This window comes from Macaca thibetana, chromosome 13 (assembly GCF_024542745.1).
Source record: "Macaca thibetana thibetana isolate TM-01 chromosome 13, ASM2454274v1, whole genome shotgun sequence".
Classification (NCBI taxonomy): Eukaryota; Metazoa; Chordata; class Mammalia; order Primates; family Cercopithecidae; genus Macaca; species Macaca thibetana.
In genome coordinates, this window is record NC_065590.1 from 14795577 (window position 1) to 14813707 (window position 18131).

The following is an 18131-nucleotide window of genomic DNA, read 5'->3' on the forward strand; positions in this document are numbered from 1 at the left end:
TGCCTGTATTAGTGTAGGCTTTGATGTTTTCTACTTTGTGTCTGGAGACTGAAACATGATAGAAATACACTGAAAGAAAAGGAATACAGGCCTCACAAAATATACCCTTACAATTTCAAACACGGTATGATTTGTCATATGTCTAAAACTAAAGTAAAACCATGTCAATATCAATGTGGATATGCCGAGTGATGAGGACAAATGTGATCTAAAATCAGAGGAGCAACTCATACACCTGAGAATCAATGTCAAAGCAGGTAGTACATGACCCCTCATGTCTTTCATGCAAGAAATTAGGATTTACACCATTATACCACAAACATTCATCATGCTTTTTAACATTTCCAATAACTGGGAAGATACATGATTACAATGACACTTCAGTTGAATGTACACTTCACCTCTCTTCAGTGGAACTGTCCTAAATTGATCAACTTGGATATATGTTTCCTGAAATCTAGTAGATAATATTCATCATTTCTCACACCCATGTGGTGTAATAATTTGCCTAAGTTTCTTTTATCCACTAGTTGAGCCTTCCAAAAGATTCTTCATCCACTCATGGCAACAAAGGATAATATATTAGCCTCAATAAAAATATCATCAATTATCAATTTTGACATACTTCTACAAAGTAAAACTGAAACAAGCATTAGATATTAGTAAGTTTTACATTCAGAAATCACTCTAATATTCATTGAAAATGATCATTTTAGGAGTTAATTAGAATTCAACATAATTTTTGTTTGTAAAATAGTCTTCTTGAGAGTATCACACTATTCTCTAAAGAAGTTTCATTAAATAGCTATTTTATCCAAGAGTTAGCTCCTTGAACAAGGAAGGCAATGTATTCACATTCAAGTTTATCTCATTTTTATAACTAATATCAACAAAACATGTATCTCTGATGCCTAATAGTAACAAAGAGGAGTAAGGAGTCACGGTGGTTTCTCCCAATTCTAGCACTGTTTCCTTCATCCAGTAGTTCGTGGATCAGCCAAAATCAAATCTTCTTCTATGCAAATATTCCAAAAGCATCTGAAGTGAGTTCACTCAGGTTTCCTCAGTAGAAATCCCAAAATTACATAAATACCTTCTTCTTTTCCATCTTTCCTGCCTCACAATCCCTTGAGGAAAATAATTGCTACTTCAGTGATCTTGTTAGTTCTCATTCTACACTGTTTATAGGGTATTAGGATCACTTTTCCCTCTATTTATAGCAATACGATCTGATGCCTATAATAATCTGTTACTTCATCTCTTTCACCTTCCCCTCTTGATGGAAACATGCAGTAGAATTAAAGCAAAATTATTCTGTCCCCTGAACCCCTTATGTGTTGAACTGCTCTCCAATGGTTCTTCTTCCCAATTTCAATGTAGGGAAGTCTATAATCTTACTACTCAGATCATGGTCAAGGACCAGCAGCATGAGGGTCACCCAAGAACTTACTACAAATGAAGAATCTCAGGTGTACTGAATCAGAACATGCAGCTTCAACAAACCCTAAGCTGATTTACTTGGGGAAGGGAAGTTCTCTTCTATCTTGATTGAACATGACACCAGATGTGTTTTGCAAAATTACCTGTCCCAGATTGTTGTCCATCATTTATTTCTGTGGCTATATTCACAAGAGAATCTTTCTTGTCACTTGTAGCCTGAATGGGATTTTAAACAAAATAATCAATACATAAAGTATATTTCATAGACTATACAGTTAATAGTTCAAAATATAAATGAGAGTTTAATTACCTTCCAGGCCGGTGGTTTCTGAGAAGACACTGAGAAACAAAAGGGGCACATTATCAATCATATGTATATACAATAAAGTTATCCATATATTCATGCAGTGTTAGTATGCAGCTGCATCTACCTGCCTATATTACTGTAGGTTTTGATGTTTTATACTTTGTGTCTTAAGACAGGAACATGACTGAAATACACTGAAAAAAACAGGAATACAAGCTTCATGAAATATACACTAACAATTTCCAACATATGATTTTTCATACATCTAAAACTAAAATAGAACAGTGTCAATATCAATAAGGATATGCAGAATGATGCGGACAAATGTGATCTAAAATCAGAAGAGAAACTCAATCACCTGGGAATTAATGTCAAAGCAGGTGGTACATGCACGTGCATGTCTTTCATTCAAGATATCTGAATGATTTAGACCATTACACTGCAAACATTCATCATGCTCTTTAAACTGCCAAATAACTGAGAAGGTACATAATTACAGTGACATTTCAGTTTAATGAACATTTCATGTCTCTTCAGTGGAAGTGTCCTAAATTGATCAGTTTGGATATATGTTTCCTGAATCTGAGTGAATAATATTCATTTTTTCTCACACCCATGTGGTATAATAATTCACTTCAGTTTCTTGTATTCTCTAGTTTAGCCTTCAGAACATTTTTTCATCCACTCATGGCAACAAAGTATAATATATAAACCTCAATAAAAAACATAATCCATTATTAATTTTGACATACTTCTACAAAATAAAACTGCTATAAGCATTGGATACTAATAAGCTTCTACATTTGGATATCTCTCCAATATTCATTGAAAATTACCATTTTAGGAGTCAGTTGATGAATTCAACATTATTTTTGTTTCTAAGATAGTCTTGCTTGGAGTATAATGCTATTCTTTAAAGAATATTCATTAAATAACTATTTTATCCAAGAGTTAGCTCTTTGATCAATGAAGCCAATGTATTCATACTCAAGTTTATCTAATTTTTTTGTTATACTTAAGTTCTAGGGCATTTGTGCACAACGTGCAGGTTTCTTACACATGTATACATGTGCCATGTTGGTGTGCTGCACTCATTAACTCATCATTTACATTAGGTATGTCTCCCTAATGCTTTCCCTCCCCTATCCCCAAATCGCACGACAGGCCCCAGTGTGTGATGTTCCCCACTTGTGTTCAAGTGTCCTCATTGTTCAGTTCCCACCTATGAGTGAGGACATGCGGTGTTTGGTTCTCTGTCCTTGGGATAGTTTGCTCAGTATGATGGTTTCCAGCTTCATCCATGTCCCTACAAAGGACATTAACTCATCCTTTTTTATGGTTGCATAGTATTCTGTGGTGTATATGTGCCACATTTTCTTAATCCAGTCTATCATTGATGGACATTTGCGTTGGTTCCAAGTCCTTGCTATTGTGAGTAGTGCCACAATAAACATATGTGTGCATGTTTCTTTATAGCAGCATGATTTATAATCCTTTGGGTATATACCCAGTAATGAGATGTCTGTGTCAAATGGTATTTCTAGTTCTAGATCCTTGAGGAATCGCCACACTGTCTTCCACAATGGTTGAACTAGTTTATAGTCCCACCAACAGCATAAAAGTGTTCCTATTTCTCCACATCCTCTCCAGCACCTGTGGTTTCCTGACTTTTTAATGATTGCCATTCTAACTGGCGCAAGATGGTATCTCATTGTGGTTTTGATTTGCATTTCTCCGATGGCCAGTGATGATGAGCATTTTTTCATGTGTCTGTTGGCTGCATAAAAGTCTTCTTTTGAGACGTGTCTGTTCATATCCTTCACCCACTTTTTGATGGGGTTGTTTGATTTTTTTCTTGTAAATTTGTTTAAGTTCTTTGTATATTCTGGATATTAGCCGTTTGTCATGTGGGTAGATTGTAAAAAATTTTCTCCCACTCTGTAGGTTGCCTGTTCACGCTGATGGTAGTTTCTTTTGCTGTGAAGAAGCTCTTTAGTATAATTAGATCCCATTTGTCTATTTCGGCTTTTGCTGCCATTGCTTTTGGTGCTTTAGTCATAAAGTCCTTGCTCATGCCTATGTCCTGAATGGTATTACCTAGTTTTCCTTCTAGGGTTTTTATGGTTTTAGGTCTAATATTTAAATCTTTAATCCATCTTGAATTAATTTTTGTGTAAGGTGTAAGGAAGGGATCCAGGTTCAGCTTTCCACATATGGCTAGCCAGTTTTCCCTGTACCATTTATTACATAGGGAATCCTTTCCCCATTTCTTGTTATTGTCAAGTTTGTCAAAGATCAGATGGTTGTAGATGTGTGGTATTATTTCTGAGGGCTCTGTTCTGTTCCATTGGTCTATATCTCTGTTTTGGTACCAGTACCATGCTGCTTTGGTGACTGTAGCCTTGCAGTATAGTTAGAAGTCAGGCTCTAGCATGATGCCTCCAGCTTTGTTCTTTTGGCTTGGGATTGTCTTGGCAATGTGGGCTCTTTTTTGGTTCCATATGAACTTTAAAGTAGTTTTTTCCAATTCTGTGAAGAAAGTCATTGGTAGCTTGATGGGGATGGCACTGAATCTATAAATTACCTAGGGCAGTAAGGCCAGTTTCACGATATTGATTTTTCCTATCCATGAGCATGGAATGTTCTTCCATTTGTTTGTGTCCTTTTTTATTCGTTGAGCAGTGGTTTGTAGTTCTCCTTGAAGAGGTCCTTCACATCCCTTGTAAGTTGGATTTCTAGGTATTTTATTCTCTTCGAAGCAACTGTGAATGGGAGTTCACTCATGATTTGGCTCTCTGTCTGTTATTGGTGTATAGGAATGCTTGTGACTTTTGCAGGTTGATTTTGTATCCTGAGACTTTGCTGAAGTTGCTTATCAGCTTAAGGAAATTTTGGGTTGAGACAATGGGGTTTTTTAAATATATCATCATGTCATCTGCAAACACGGACAATTTGGCTTCCTCTTTTGCTAATTGAATACCCTTTATTTCTTTCTCCTGCCTGATTGCCCTGACCAGAACTTCCAACACTATGTTGAATAGGAGTGGTGAGACAGGGCATCCTTGTCTTGTGCCAGTTTTCAAAGGAAATGCTTTCAGTTTTTGCCCATTCTGTATGATATCGGCTGTGGGTTTGTCATAAATAGCTATTATTTTGAGATACGTCCCATCAATACCTAGCATGAAGTCCTTTTGAATTTTGTCAAAGGCCTTTTCTGCATCTATTGACATAATCCTGTGGTTTTTGTCTTTGTTTCTGTTTATATGATGGATCACATTTATTGATTTGCATATGTTGAACCAGGCTCACATCCCAGGAGTGAAGCCAACTTGATTATGGTGGATAAGCTTTTTGATGTGCTGCTGGATTAGTGTTGCCAGTATTTTATTGAGGATTTTGCATCGATGTTCATCAGGGATATTGGTCTAAAAGTCTCTTTTTTTTTGTTGTGTCTCTGCCAGGTTTTGGTATCAGGATGATGCTGGCCTCATAATATGAGTTAGGGAGGATTCCCCCTTTTTCTATTGATCGGAATAGTTCCAGAAGGAATGGTACCATCTCCTCTTTGTACCTCTGGTAGAATTCAGCTGCAAATCCATCTGGTCCTGGACTTTTTTTGGTTGGTAGGCTATTAATTATTGCCTCAATTTCAGAGCCTGTTATTGGTCTATTCAGGAATTCAGCTTCTTCCTAGTTTAGTCTTGGGAGGGTGTATATGTCCAGGAATTTATCCATTTCTTCTAGATTTTCCAGTTTATTTGCCTAGAAGTGTTTATAGTATTCTCTGATGGTAGTTTGTATTTCTGTGGGATTGGTGGTGATACCCCCTTTATCATTTTTTTATTATGTCTATTTGATTCTTCTCTCTTTTCTTCTTTATTAGTCTTGCTAGTGGTCTATCAAGTTTGTTGATCTCTTCAAAAAACCAGCTCCTGGATTCATTGATAAGTGTTTTTTGTGTCTCTATCTCTTTCAGTTCTGAACTTATCTTAGTTATTTCTTGCCTTCTGCTAGCTTTTGAAGGTGTTTGCTCTTGCTTCTCTAGTTCTTTTAACTGTGATGTTAGGGTGTCAATTTTAGATCTTTCCTGCTTTCTCATGTAGGCATTTAGTGCTATAAATTTCCCTCTACACACAGCTCTAAATGTGTCCCAGAGATTCTGGTATGCTGTATCTTTGTTCTCATTGGTTTCAAAGAACATCTTTATTTTTGCCTTCATTTCATTATTTACCCAGTAGTCATTCAGGAGCAAGTTGTTCAGTTTCCATGTAGTTGAGCGGTTTTGAGTGAGTTTCTTTTTATTATTATTATTATTATTATACTTTAAGTTCTAGGGTACATGTGCATAATGTGCAGGTTTGTTACATATGTATACTTGTGCCATGTTGGTGTGCTGCACCCATCAACTCATCAGCACCCATCAACTCGTCATTTACATCAGGTATAACTCCCAATGCAATCCCTCCTTCCTCCCCCCTCCCCATGATAGGTCCCGGTGTGTGATGTTCCCCTTCCCAAGTCCAAGTGATCTCATTGTTCAGTTCCCACCTATGAGTGAGAACATGTGGTCTTTGGTTTTCTGTTCTTGCGATAGTTTGCTGAGAATGATGGTTCCCAGCTGCATCCATGTCCCTACAAAGGACACAAACTCATCCTTTTTTATGGCTGTATAGTATTCCATGGTGTATATGTGCCACATTTTCTTAATCCAGTCTGTCACTGATGGACATTTGGGTTGATTCCAAGTCTTTGCTATTGTGAATAGTGTTGAGTGAGTTTCTTAATCCTGAGTTCTACTTTGATTGCACTGTGGTCTTAGAGACAAGTTTGTTACAATTTCTGTTCTTTTACATTTGCTGAGGAGTGCTTTACTTCCAGCTATGTGGTCCATTTTGGAGTAAGTGCGATGTTGTGCTGAGAAGAATGTATATTGTATTGATTTGGGGTGGAGAGTTCTGTAGACGTCTATTAGGTCCACTTGGTGCAGAGCCGAGTTCAAGTCCTGGATATCCTTGTTAACTTTCTGTCTCGTTGATCTAATGTTGATAGTGAGGTGTTAAAGTCTCCCATTACCATTGTGTGGGAGTCTAAGTATCTTTGTAAGTTTCTAAGGACTTGCTTTATGAATCTGGGTGCTCTCGTATTGGGTGTATATATATTTAGGATAGTTAGCTGTTCTTGCTGAATTGACCTTTTTCGCAAGATGACCAAATAGGAACAGGTCCCATTTACAGCTCCCAGCATGAGTGATGCAGAAGATGGGTGTTTTCTGCATTGCCAAATGAGGAACCGGATTAATCTCCTGGGGCTTGTTGGACAGTGGGTGCGGCCCACGGAGTGTGAGCCAAAGCAGGGTGGGGCATCACCTCACCCGGGAAGTGCAAGGGATTTGGGAATTCCCTTTCCTAGCCAAGGGAAGACGTGACAGACAGTACCTGGAAAATTGGTACACTCCCACCCTAATACTGCACTTTTCCAACAGTCTTAGCAAATGACACACCACGAGATTATATCCCGCACCTGGCTCAGAGTGTCCCACACCCACGGAGCGTCGCTCACTGCTAGCACAGTAGTCTGAGATCGAACTGCAAAGTGGCAGCGAAGCTGGGGGAGGGTTGTCTGTCATTGCTGGGGCTTGAGTAGGTAAAGTAAGCGGCCCAGAAGCTTGAACTTGGTGGAGCCCACCACAGCTCAAGGAGGCCTGCCTGCCTCTGTAGACTCCATCTCTAGGGGCAGGGCATAGCTGAACAAAAGGCAGCAGAAACTTCTGCAGACTTAAATTTCCCTGTCTGACAGCTTTGAAGACAGTAGTGGTTCTCCCAGCACAGAGTTTGACATCTGAGAACAGACAGACTGCCTCCTCAGGTGGGTTCCTGACACCTGAGTAGCCTAACTGGGAGACATCCCCCACTAGGGGCAGAATGACACCTCATACAGCCAGGTGCTCCTCTAAAATGAAGCTTCCAGAGAAAGCATCAGGCAGCAATATTTGCCGTTCTGCAATATTTGCTGTTCTGCAGCCTCCGCTGGTGATACCCAGGCAAACAGGGTCTGGAGTGGACCTCCAGCAAACTCCAACAGACCTGCAGCTGAGGGGCCTGACTATTAGAAGGAAAACTAACAAACAGAAAGGACATCCACACCAAAACCCCATCTGTACGTCACCATCATCACAGACCAAAAGTGGATAAAATCACAAAGATGGGGAGAAACCAGAGCAGAAAAGCTGAAAATTCTAAAAATCAGAGTGCCTCTTCTCCTCCAGAGGAATGCAGCTCCTCACCAGCAACAGAACAAAGCTGGACAGAGAATGACTTTGATGAGCTGACAAAAGTAGGCTTCAGACGATCAGTAATAACAAACTTCTCCAAACTAAAGGAGAATGTTTGAATCCATCGCAAAGAAGCTAAAAACCTTGAAAAAAGGTTAGATGAATGGCTAACTACAATAAACAGTACAGTGAAGACCTGAAATAACCTGATGGAGCTGAAAACCATGGCACAAGAACTACATGACACATGCACAAGCTTCAGTAGCCAATACATTCAAGTGGAAGAAAGGGTATCAGTGACTGAAAATCAAATAAATTAAATGAAGTTAGAAAAGAAGTTTAGAGAATAAAGAGTAAAAAGAAATGAATAAAGCCTCCAGGAAATGTGGGACTATGGGAAAAGACCAAATCTATGTCTGATTGGTGTACCTGAAAGTGATGGGGAGAATAGAGCCAAGTTGGAAAACACTCTCCAGGATGTTATCCAGGAGAACTTCTCCAACCTAGCAAGGCAGACCAACATTCAAATTCAGGAAATACAGAGAATGCCACAAAGATACTCCTTGAGAAGAGCAACTCCAAGACACATAATTGTCAGATTTGCCAAAGCTGAAATGAAGGAAAAAATGTTAAGGGGAGCCAGAAAGAAAGGTCGGGTCACCCACAAAGGGAAGCCCATCAGACTAACAGCGGATCTCTCAGCAGAAACTCTATAAGCAAGAAGAGAGTGGGGTCCAATATTCCACATTCTTAAACAAAAGAATTTTCAACCTAGAATCTCATATCCAACCAAACTAAGCTTCATGAGTGAAGAAGAAATAAAATCCTTTACAGATAAGCAAATGCTGAGAGATTTTGTCACCACCAGGCCTGTCTTACAAGAGCTCCTGAAGGAAGCACTACACATGGAAAGGAAGAACCAGTACCAGCCACTGCAAAAGCACGCCAAATTGTAAAGACCATCAACACTAGGAAGAAACTACATCAACTAATGAGCAAAATAACCAGCTAATATCATAATGACAGGATCAAATTCACACATAATAATATTAACCTTAAATGTAAATGGGCTAAATGCTCCAATTAAAAGACACAGACTGGCAAATTGGATAAACTCAAGACTCATAAGTGTGCTGTATTCAGTAGACCCATCTCACAGGCAGAGACACACATAGGCTCAAAATAAAGGGATGGAGGAAGATCTACCAAGCAAATGGAAAACAAAAAATAGCAGCAGTTGCAAACCTAGTCTCTGATAAAATAGACTTTAAACCAACAAACATCAAACGAAACAAAGGTTTATCTAATTTTTATAACTAAAATCAACAAAACATGTATATGTGATGCCTGATAGTAACAAAGAGGAGTAATGAGTCGGTGTGGTTTACAGCAATTATAGCATTGTTTCCTGTTTTCAGCAGTTCCTGGATTTGCCAAAATCAAATCTTCTTTTATGCAAATGTTCCAAATGCATCTGAAATGAGTTCACTCAGGTTTACAGCAGAAATCTCAAAATTACAAAAATAAGTTCTTTTCCCTCCTTCCTGGCTCACAATCCCTCTTTCTTGAGGAAAATAATTGCTACACCAGTAATCTCGTTAGTTATTGTTCTACAGTGTCTACAGTTTATTACAATCACTTTTCCACCTGTTTTTAGCAGTACGATGTGACGTCTGTAAAATCTATCTCCTTTCACTCTTGGTGAAAACATGCTGTAGAATTAAAGCAAAATTATGCTGTCCCCTGAGCCCCTTATATCTTGAACAGCTCTCCAGTGTTTCTTCTTCCCAATTTGGGGAAGGGAAGTTCTCTTCTATCTTGATTGAACATGACCTTAGATGTGTATTGCAAAATTACCTGTCCCAGATATTTGTGCATCCTTTATTTCTGTGGCTATATTCGAAACAGAATCTTCCTTGTCACTTGTAGCCTGAATGGAATTTGAAACAAAATAATCAATACATAAAGTATAGTTCATAGACTATACAGTTACTAGTTCAAAATATAAATGAGAGTTTAATTACCTTCAAGGTTGGTTGTTTCTGAGAAGACACTAAAAAGCAAAAGGGACACATAATCACTCATATGTACATAAGATAATGTTATTCATACATTCATGAGGTGTCAGCATCAAGCTGTATCCTCCTACCTGTATTAGTGTAGGATTTGACGTTTTCTACTTTAGAAATACACTGAAGAAAAGGAATACAGGCTTCACGAAATATACCCTTACAATTTCAAACATGGTATGATTAGTCATATGTCTAAAACTAAAATAAAACCATGTCTATATCAATATGGATATGGCGAGTGATGAGGAGAAATGTGATGTAAAATCAGAGCAGCAATTCATACACCTGAGAAACAATGTCAAAGCAGGTGGTACATGATCCTGCATGTCTTTCAGGCAACAAAGCAGAAGGATTTACACCATTATACTACAAACATTCATCATGCTCTTTAACTTGCCTGATAACTGAGAACTTACACAATTACAATGACACTTTAGTTGAATGGACATTTCACGTCTTTTAAGTTGGAAGTGTCCTAAATTGATCAGCTTGGATATATGTTTCTGGAATCTGAGTAAATAATATTCATTATTTCTCACACCCATGTGGTGTAATAATTCCCCTAAGTTTCTTGTATTCCCTAGTTTAGCCTTCCAAACATTTCTTCATCCACTCATGGCAACAAAGTATAATATATAAACCTCAATAAAGAACATAATCAATTATTAATTTTGACATACTTCTACTAAATAAAACTCCTACAAGCATTGGATAGCAGCAAGCTTTTCCATTCAGAAATCACACCAACATTCATTGAAAATGACCATTTTAAGGGTCAGTTGATGAATTCAACATTATTTTTGTTTCTAAAATAGTCTTGCTAGGAGTATCATGCTCTTCTCTAAAGAATATTCATTAAATAGCGATTTTATCCAAGAGTTACCTCTTTGATCAAAGAAGCCAAGGTATTCATATTCAAGCATATCTCATTTTTATAACTAAAATCAATGAAACATGTAAGTCTGATGCCTAATAGTAACAAAGGGGAGTAACTAGTCATTGTGGTTTATCCTAATTCTAGCATTCTTTCCTGCATCCTGTAGTTCCAGGAGCTGTGAAATCAAATCTCCTTTCTGCAAATATGCTACATGCATCTGAAGTGAATTCACTGAGGTTTCCTCAGCAGAAATCCCAAAATTACATAAATAACTTCTTCTTTTCCCTCCTTCCTGCCTCACAGTCCCTCTTCCTTGGGGAAACTAATTGCTACATCAGTGGTCTCGTTACTTCTCGTTCTAGTGTCCACGAGTTATTACGATCACTTTTCTGTCTTGTCTTTAACAGTACGGTGTGATGTCTGTAAAATCTATACTTCATTTCTTTCTCCTTCCACCCTTGGTGAAAATATGCTGCAGAATTAAAGCAAAATTATCTGTCCCCTGAGTCCCTTATGTCTTGCCCTGCTCTCCAATGTTTCTTCTTCCCAGTTTCAATGTGTGGAAGTCTATAATCTTATTGTGAAGATCATGTCCAAGACCAACAGCATCGGTGTCACCCAAGAACTTATTACATATGAAGAATCTCAGGCCTGCTGAATCAGAATGTGCAGCTTGGACGAGTCTCCTGTTGATTTATTTGGGGAAGAGACGTTCTTTTCTATCTGGACTGAACATGACATTAAATGTGTTTTGCAGAATTACCTGTCCCAGATTGTTGTCCATCCTTTATTTCTGTGGCTATATTTGAAACAGAATCTTTCTCGTCACTTGTAACCTGAACGGAATTTGAAATAAAATAATCAATAAATAAAGTATGTTTCATAGACTCTGCATTTACTAGTTCAAAATATAAATGAAAATTTAATTACCTTCAAGACTGGTTGTTTCCGAGAAGACACTGAAAAACAAAAGGGATACATAATCACTCGTATGTAAATATGATAAATTATCCATACATTCATGCAGTGTTAGCATCAAGCCGTATCCTCCTGCCTGCATTAGTGTAGGCTTTGATGTTTGCTACTTTGTGTCTGGGGACTGGAACATGACAGAAATACACTGACAAAAGGGAACACAGGCTTCATGAAATATACCCTTACAATTGCAAACTTGTATGATTTTCATTTGTCTAAAACTAAAATAAAATCGTGTCAATATCGATGTGGATATGCCGAGTGATGAGGACAAATGTGACCTAAATCAGTGAAGCAACTCATACACCTGAGAATCAATGTCAAAGCAGGTGGTACACGATCCCTCATGTCTTTCATGCAGGAAATCAGAAGGATTTACATAATTATACTACAAACATTCATCACGCTCTTTAACTCGTCCGATAACTGGGAAGGCACACAATTACAATGACACTTCACGTCTCTTCAGTGGAAGTGTCCTAAATTGATCAGCTTGGATATATGTGTCCTGAAATTAGTAGATAATACTCGTTATTTCTCACACCCATGTGGTGTAATAATTTGCCTGAGTTTCTCGTATCTGCTAGTTTAGCCTTCCGAAAATTTCTTCATCCACTCATGGCAACAAAGCATAATATATTAGCCTCAATAAAAATATCATCAATTATCCATTTTGACATACTTCTACAAAGTAAAACTGAAACAAGCATTAGACATTAGTAAGTTTTACATTCAGAAATCACTCTAATATTCATTGAAAATGACCATTTTAGGAGTTAATTAGAATTCAACATAATTTTTGTTTCTAAAATAGTCTTCTTAAGAGTATCATACTATTCTCTAAAGAAGTTTCATTAAATAGCTATTTTATCCAAGAGTTAGCTCCTTGAACAAGGAAGGCAATGTATTCATACTCAAATTTATCTCATTTTTTATAACTAAAATCAACAAAACATGTATCTCTGATGACTAATAGTAACAAAGAGGAGTAATGAGTCACTGTGGTTTATCCCAATTGTAGCACTGTTTCCTGCTTCCTGTAGCTCACGGATCAGCCAAAATCAAATCTTCTTTTATGCAAATATTCCAAATGCATCTGAAATGAGTTCACTCAGGTTTCCTCAGCAGAAAACCCAAAATTACATAAATACCTTCTTCTTTTCCATCCTTCCTGCCTCACAATCCCTCTTCTTCGAGGAAAATAATTGATACATCAGTGGTCACATTAGTTCTCATTTTACAGTGTTTATGGAGTTATTAGGATCAGTTTTCCCTCTGTTTATAAGAATACGATATGATGCCTATAATATCTAATACTTCAGCTCATTCTCCTTCTCCTCTTGATGGAAACATGCTGTAAAATTAAAGCAAAATTATGCTGTTCCCTGAGCCTGGTATGTGTCGAACTGCTCTCCAATGGTTCTTCTTTCCAATTTCAATGTAGAGAAGTCTATAATCTTACTATTCAGATCATGGCCAACGACCAGCAGCATCAGGGTCACCTGAGAACTCACTACAAATGAAGAATCTCAGACGTGCTGAATCAGAACATGCAGCTTAGATGAACTCCTCACTGATTTATTCTGGGAAGGGAAGTTCTCTTCTACCTTGATTGAACATGACATTAGATGTGTTTTGCAAAATTACCTGTCCCAGATGTTGGTCCCTCCTCTATTTCTGTGGCTATATTCGAAACAGAATCATTCTTTTCACTTGTAGCCTGAATGGGATTTGAAACACAATAATCAATACATAAAGTAGGTTTCATAGACTATACAGTTAATAGTTCAACATATAAATGAGAGTTTAATTACCTTCAAGGCTGGTTGTTTCTCAGAAGACACTGAAAAGCAAAAGGGATACATAATCAATCATATGTAAATATGATAATGTTATCCATATATTCATGCATGGATAGCATATTAGCATCAAGTTGTATCCTCCTGCCTGTATTAGTGTAGGCTTTGATATTTTCTACTTTGTGTATGGAGACTGGAACATGACAGAAATACACTGAAGAAAATAGGAATACAGGCTTCAAGAAATATACACTGACAATTTCAAACGTGATATGACTTATCATATGTCTAAAACTAAAATAAAACCATGTCAATATCAATGTGGATATGCTGAGTGATAAGGACAAATGTGATCTAAAATCAGAGAGCAACTCATACACATGGGAATCAATGTCAAAGCAGGTGGTACATGCACCCACATGTCTTTCAATGCAGGATATCAGAATGATTTAGACCATTATACTGCAAACATTCATCATGCTCTTTAACTTGATCGATAACTGAGAAAGTACACAATTATAGTGACACTTCATGTGAAGGTACACTTCACGTCTCTTCAGTGGAAATGTCCTAACTTGTTCAGCTTGGATATATGTTTGGTCAGTCCTAGTAGATAATATTCATTATTTCTCAGATCCACATAGTGTAATAATTTGCCTACATTTCTTGTGTTCTCTAGTTTAGCCTTCCAAAAGTTTCTTCATTTACTCCTGGCAACAAAGTATAGTACACGAATCTCAATAAAAAATATCATCAATTATCAATTTTGACATACATATCCAAAATAAAACTGCTACAAGCATTAGATATTAATAAGCTTTTAATTCAGAAATCACTCCAAAATTCATTAACAATGACCATTTTAGGAGTCAATTAATGAATTCAACATTATTTTTCCTTTCAAAATAGTCTTGTTTGGAGAATCATGATGATCTCCAAAGAATTTTCATTTAATAGCCATTTTATTCAAAAGTGAGCTTTTTGAACAATGAAGCCAATGTGTTCATATTCAAGTTTATCTTTTTTATAACTGAAATCAACAAAACACATTTCTCTGATGCCCAATAGTAACAAAGAGGAGTAATGAGTCAGTGTGGTTTTTCCCAATTCTCTCATTGTTTCCTGCTTCCAATAGTTTCTGGAGCAGCCACAATCAAATCTTCTTTTATGCAAATATTCCAAATGCATCTGAAGTGAGTTCACTCAGATTTCCTTAGCAGAAACACCAAAATTACATAAATAACATCTTCTTTTTCCTTCTTCCTGCCTCACAATCCCTCTTCCTTGAGGAAAATAATTGCTACATCTGTGGTATCATTAGCTGTCCTTCTACAGTGTGTATGGGTTATTACAATCACTTCTTCCCTCTGCTTTTCGCAATACGGTTTGACGTCTATAATATTTATTACTTCATCTCTTTCTTATTCCCCTCTTGATGAAAACATGCTGTAGAATTAAAGCAAAATTAAGTTGTCCCCTCAGCCCGTTATGTCTTGAAGTGCTCTCCAATAGTACTTCTTCCCAATTTCAATATAGGGAAGTCTATAATCTTGCTACTCAGATCATGGCCAAGCATCAGCAGCAACTGCAGCACCTGAGTACTTATTTCAAGTGCACAATCTCAGAAGTGCTGAATTGGAACGTGCAGCTTCAAGGGGCCACCCCCCCACTAATTCATTCGGGGAAGAGACATTCTCTTCTATCTTGAGTGAACATGACATCGAACATGTATTGCTAAATTACCTGTCCCAGATTTTTGTCCATCCTTTATTTCTGTGGCGATATTCAAAATAGAATCATTCTGGTCACTTGTAACCTAAATGGTATTTGAAACAAAATTATCAATACATAAAGTATGTTTAATAGACTGTACAAATATAATAGTTCAAAATATAAATGAGAGTTTAGTTACCTTACAGGCTGGTTGTTTCTCAGAAGACACTGAAAAGCAAAAGGGATACAGAGTCAATCATATGTAAATATGATAATATAATCCATACACTCATCCTGTGTTAGCTTCAAGCTGTATCCTCCTGCCTGTAATAGTGTAGGCTTTGATGTTTTATACTTTGTTTCTTGGGACTAAATGTGAAGGAAATACACTGAAGAAAATAGGAATACAGGCTTCAAGAAATATACTCTGACAATTTCAAACGTAATATGACTTGTCGTATGTCTAAAACTAAAATAAAACCATGTCAATATCAATGTGGATATGCTGAATGATGAGGACAAATGTGATCTAAAATCAGAGAGCAACTCATACACATGGGAATCAATGTCAAAGCAGGTGGTACATGTGCCCACATGTCTTTCATGCAAGATATCAGAATGATTTAGACCATTTTACTGCAAACATTCATCATGCTCTTTAACTTGATCGATAACTGAGAAGGTACACAATTACAATGACACTTCAGTTGAATGTACACTTCACGTCTCTTCAGTGGAAATGTCCTAACTTAATCAGCTTGGATATATGTTTGATGAATTCTAGTATGTAATATTCATTATTTCTCACACCCATATGGTGTAATAATGTGCCTACATCTCTTGTATCTTCTAGTTTAGCTTCTGAAAGTTTCTTCATCCACTCATGACAACAAGGTATAATAAATAAACCTCATCAAAAAGTATAATAAATTACCAAATTTAACATACTTATACAAAATAAAGTTGCTACGAGCATTAGATATGAATAAACTTTTACATTTGGAAATCACTCCAATATTCACTGAAAATAAACATTTGGGAGTCAAGTAATGAATTCAACATTATTTTCATTTCCAAAATAGTCTGGTTGAAGTCTCATGTTATTCTCTAGAGAATTTTTATTAAATAGCTATTTTATCCAATAGTTAGCTTCTTGAAAAACAAAGCCAACGTATGCATATTCACGTTTATCTCATTTGAATAACTAATATCAACAAAACATACACCTCTGACGCCCAGTAGTAACAAGGAGGAGTAATGAGTCACTGTGGTTTATCCCAATTCCATCATTCTTTCCTGCTTCCAGTAGTTCCTGGAGCAGCCAAAATCAAATCATCCTTTACGCAAATATTCTAAATGCATCTGAAGTGAGTCCACTTAATCTTAGAGTCATAATTTAAAAAATCATTTTCTTTATACTCATGAAGGCTCCTGATATTTTTACATATCCTGGATTCAGCAGTTTGGCCTTCTCCCTGTCTCTTCGTCCACTTTTGCCAAAACATACACATCAATGAAATAATGTGTAGATTTTCATAGATTCTTATGAAAATAAACTAAACAAAGTTTCTAAATCACTAGAGACTTCTTTTCTTATAAATAACCAACCAATATGACATAATGCATATATATATGTGTCATGATTGCCATGATTATTGGCAGTTATCCATTTAATACTCTAAAAATGTATTCTTTGATTCCTTTTTTCTAAATCTAGTTTTATATGATACACTATAGGGGTCTCTCAGGTTCTTTTATGAAATAACTACTCAGCAAACACAGCTTCCTAATAAGAAACAAACAAAAAAAAACCACATTTTTTCCAGATTAAACTGCATCCCAATATGCTAACTGATGTGAACGAAGCACATATCATTGATATGCAAAACTTCTACGGAGAAGAAATGAGACCCTGTGGGTCACCCTCATCCTTCTAACTTCTGCTTTCAATTAAGTGACTTCCCACCAGTCTCCTCATCAGAAACCTCCATTCTACCTAGCTAGCTGCTTTCTTTGTTTACTCCTGCCCAATTTGACATATACTGCTTTTCATTCATAAATCTAATGTCCATATTGGTGGACTTCATTCTTTGACCTCCACATTCGTTTCTTCATTATTCTCACCACCACTGCATTGTGACATCTGTACAATCCCATACTGACACACAGGAAGATAAGATTTTACTTTATTAAAATGTTAAATGTGTTAGACACTTGACTAACATGTACAAATTCCTTTTTCACAAAAGCAGTCCCATGACCTCCTCTCTCCCATAGACACTCTTGTTTCACAGCTGTTCTTCACTCACATCGGTTTGAGTATCTATCACCTCTCATTTTGTCTCTATGTTTTCACTTCATATTATGAGTTATTATCATAGGCTCAGGAGCCTATCTTACCTATTTTCCTCTCCAGGAGACAGTACTGAGCAGTAAATTAGAATCTTTCAAGATATGAACACTTTTATGTACACAACACTTTGTAGAGCTATTTTATGTTTAACTACCCATAACGCCACTATGTCTATGCTTTCCAGAGAAACAAGCTCTGAAATTTTATTGAATATAAACTATTCAAAAACTTCTTTAACTACAATGACACTGTCTCTCCTTGATGCACCAAAATCTTCAGAAATAACATGTGAAGACTTGAAAACATGTCAGTAATTGACATGAA

At 36.8% G+C, this 18131-nt stretch overlaps 1 protein-coding gene across 50 annotated transcripts in view; it reads right to left on the reverse strand.

The window, feature by feature from the left end:
- Window positions 1-18131, reverse strand: part of ANKRD36C (ankyrin repeat domain 36C) — a 157824-nt gene that overhangs the window by 79117 nt on the left and 60576 nt on the right. For 45 of the 50 annotated variants that reach the window (XM_050755278.1, XM_050755294.1, XM_050755295.1 and 42 more), the window contains 10 exons: window positions 15654-15682; window positions 15485-15557; window positions 13757-13785; window positions 13590-13662; window positions 11898-11926; window positions 11731-11803; window positions 10043-10071; window positions 9876-9948; window positions 1751-1779; window positions 1584-1656 (listed from right to left, as the gene is read on the reverse strand). In XM_050755278.1, the coding sequence (XP_050611235.1) occupies window positions 1584-1656; window positions 1751-1779; window positions 9876-9948; window positions 10043-10071; window positions 11731-11803; window positions 11898-11926; window positions 13590-13662; window positions 13757-13785; window positions 15485-15557; window positions 15654-15682 (510 nt within the window). The remainder of the gene's footprint in view (window positions 1-1583; window positions 1657-1750; window positions 1780-9875; window positions 9949-10042; window positions 10072-11730; window positions 11804-11897; window positions 11927-13589; window positions 13663-13756; window positions 13786-15484; window positions 15558-15653; window positions 15683-18131) is intronic. The other 5 variants (XM_050755272.1, XM_050755282.1, XM_050755305.1 and 2 more) reach the window with 5 other exon arrangements.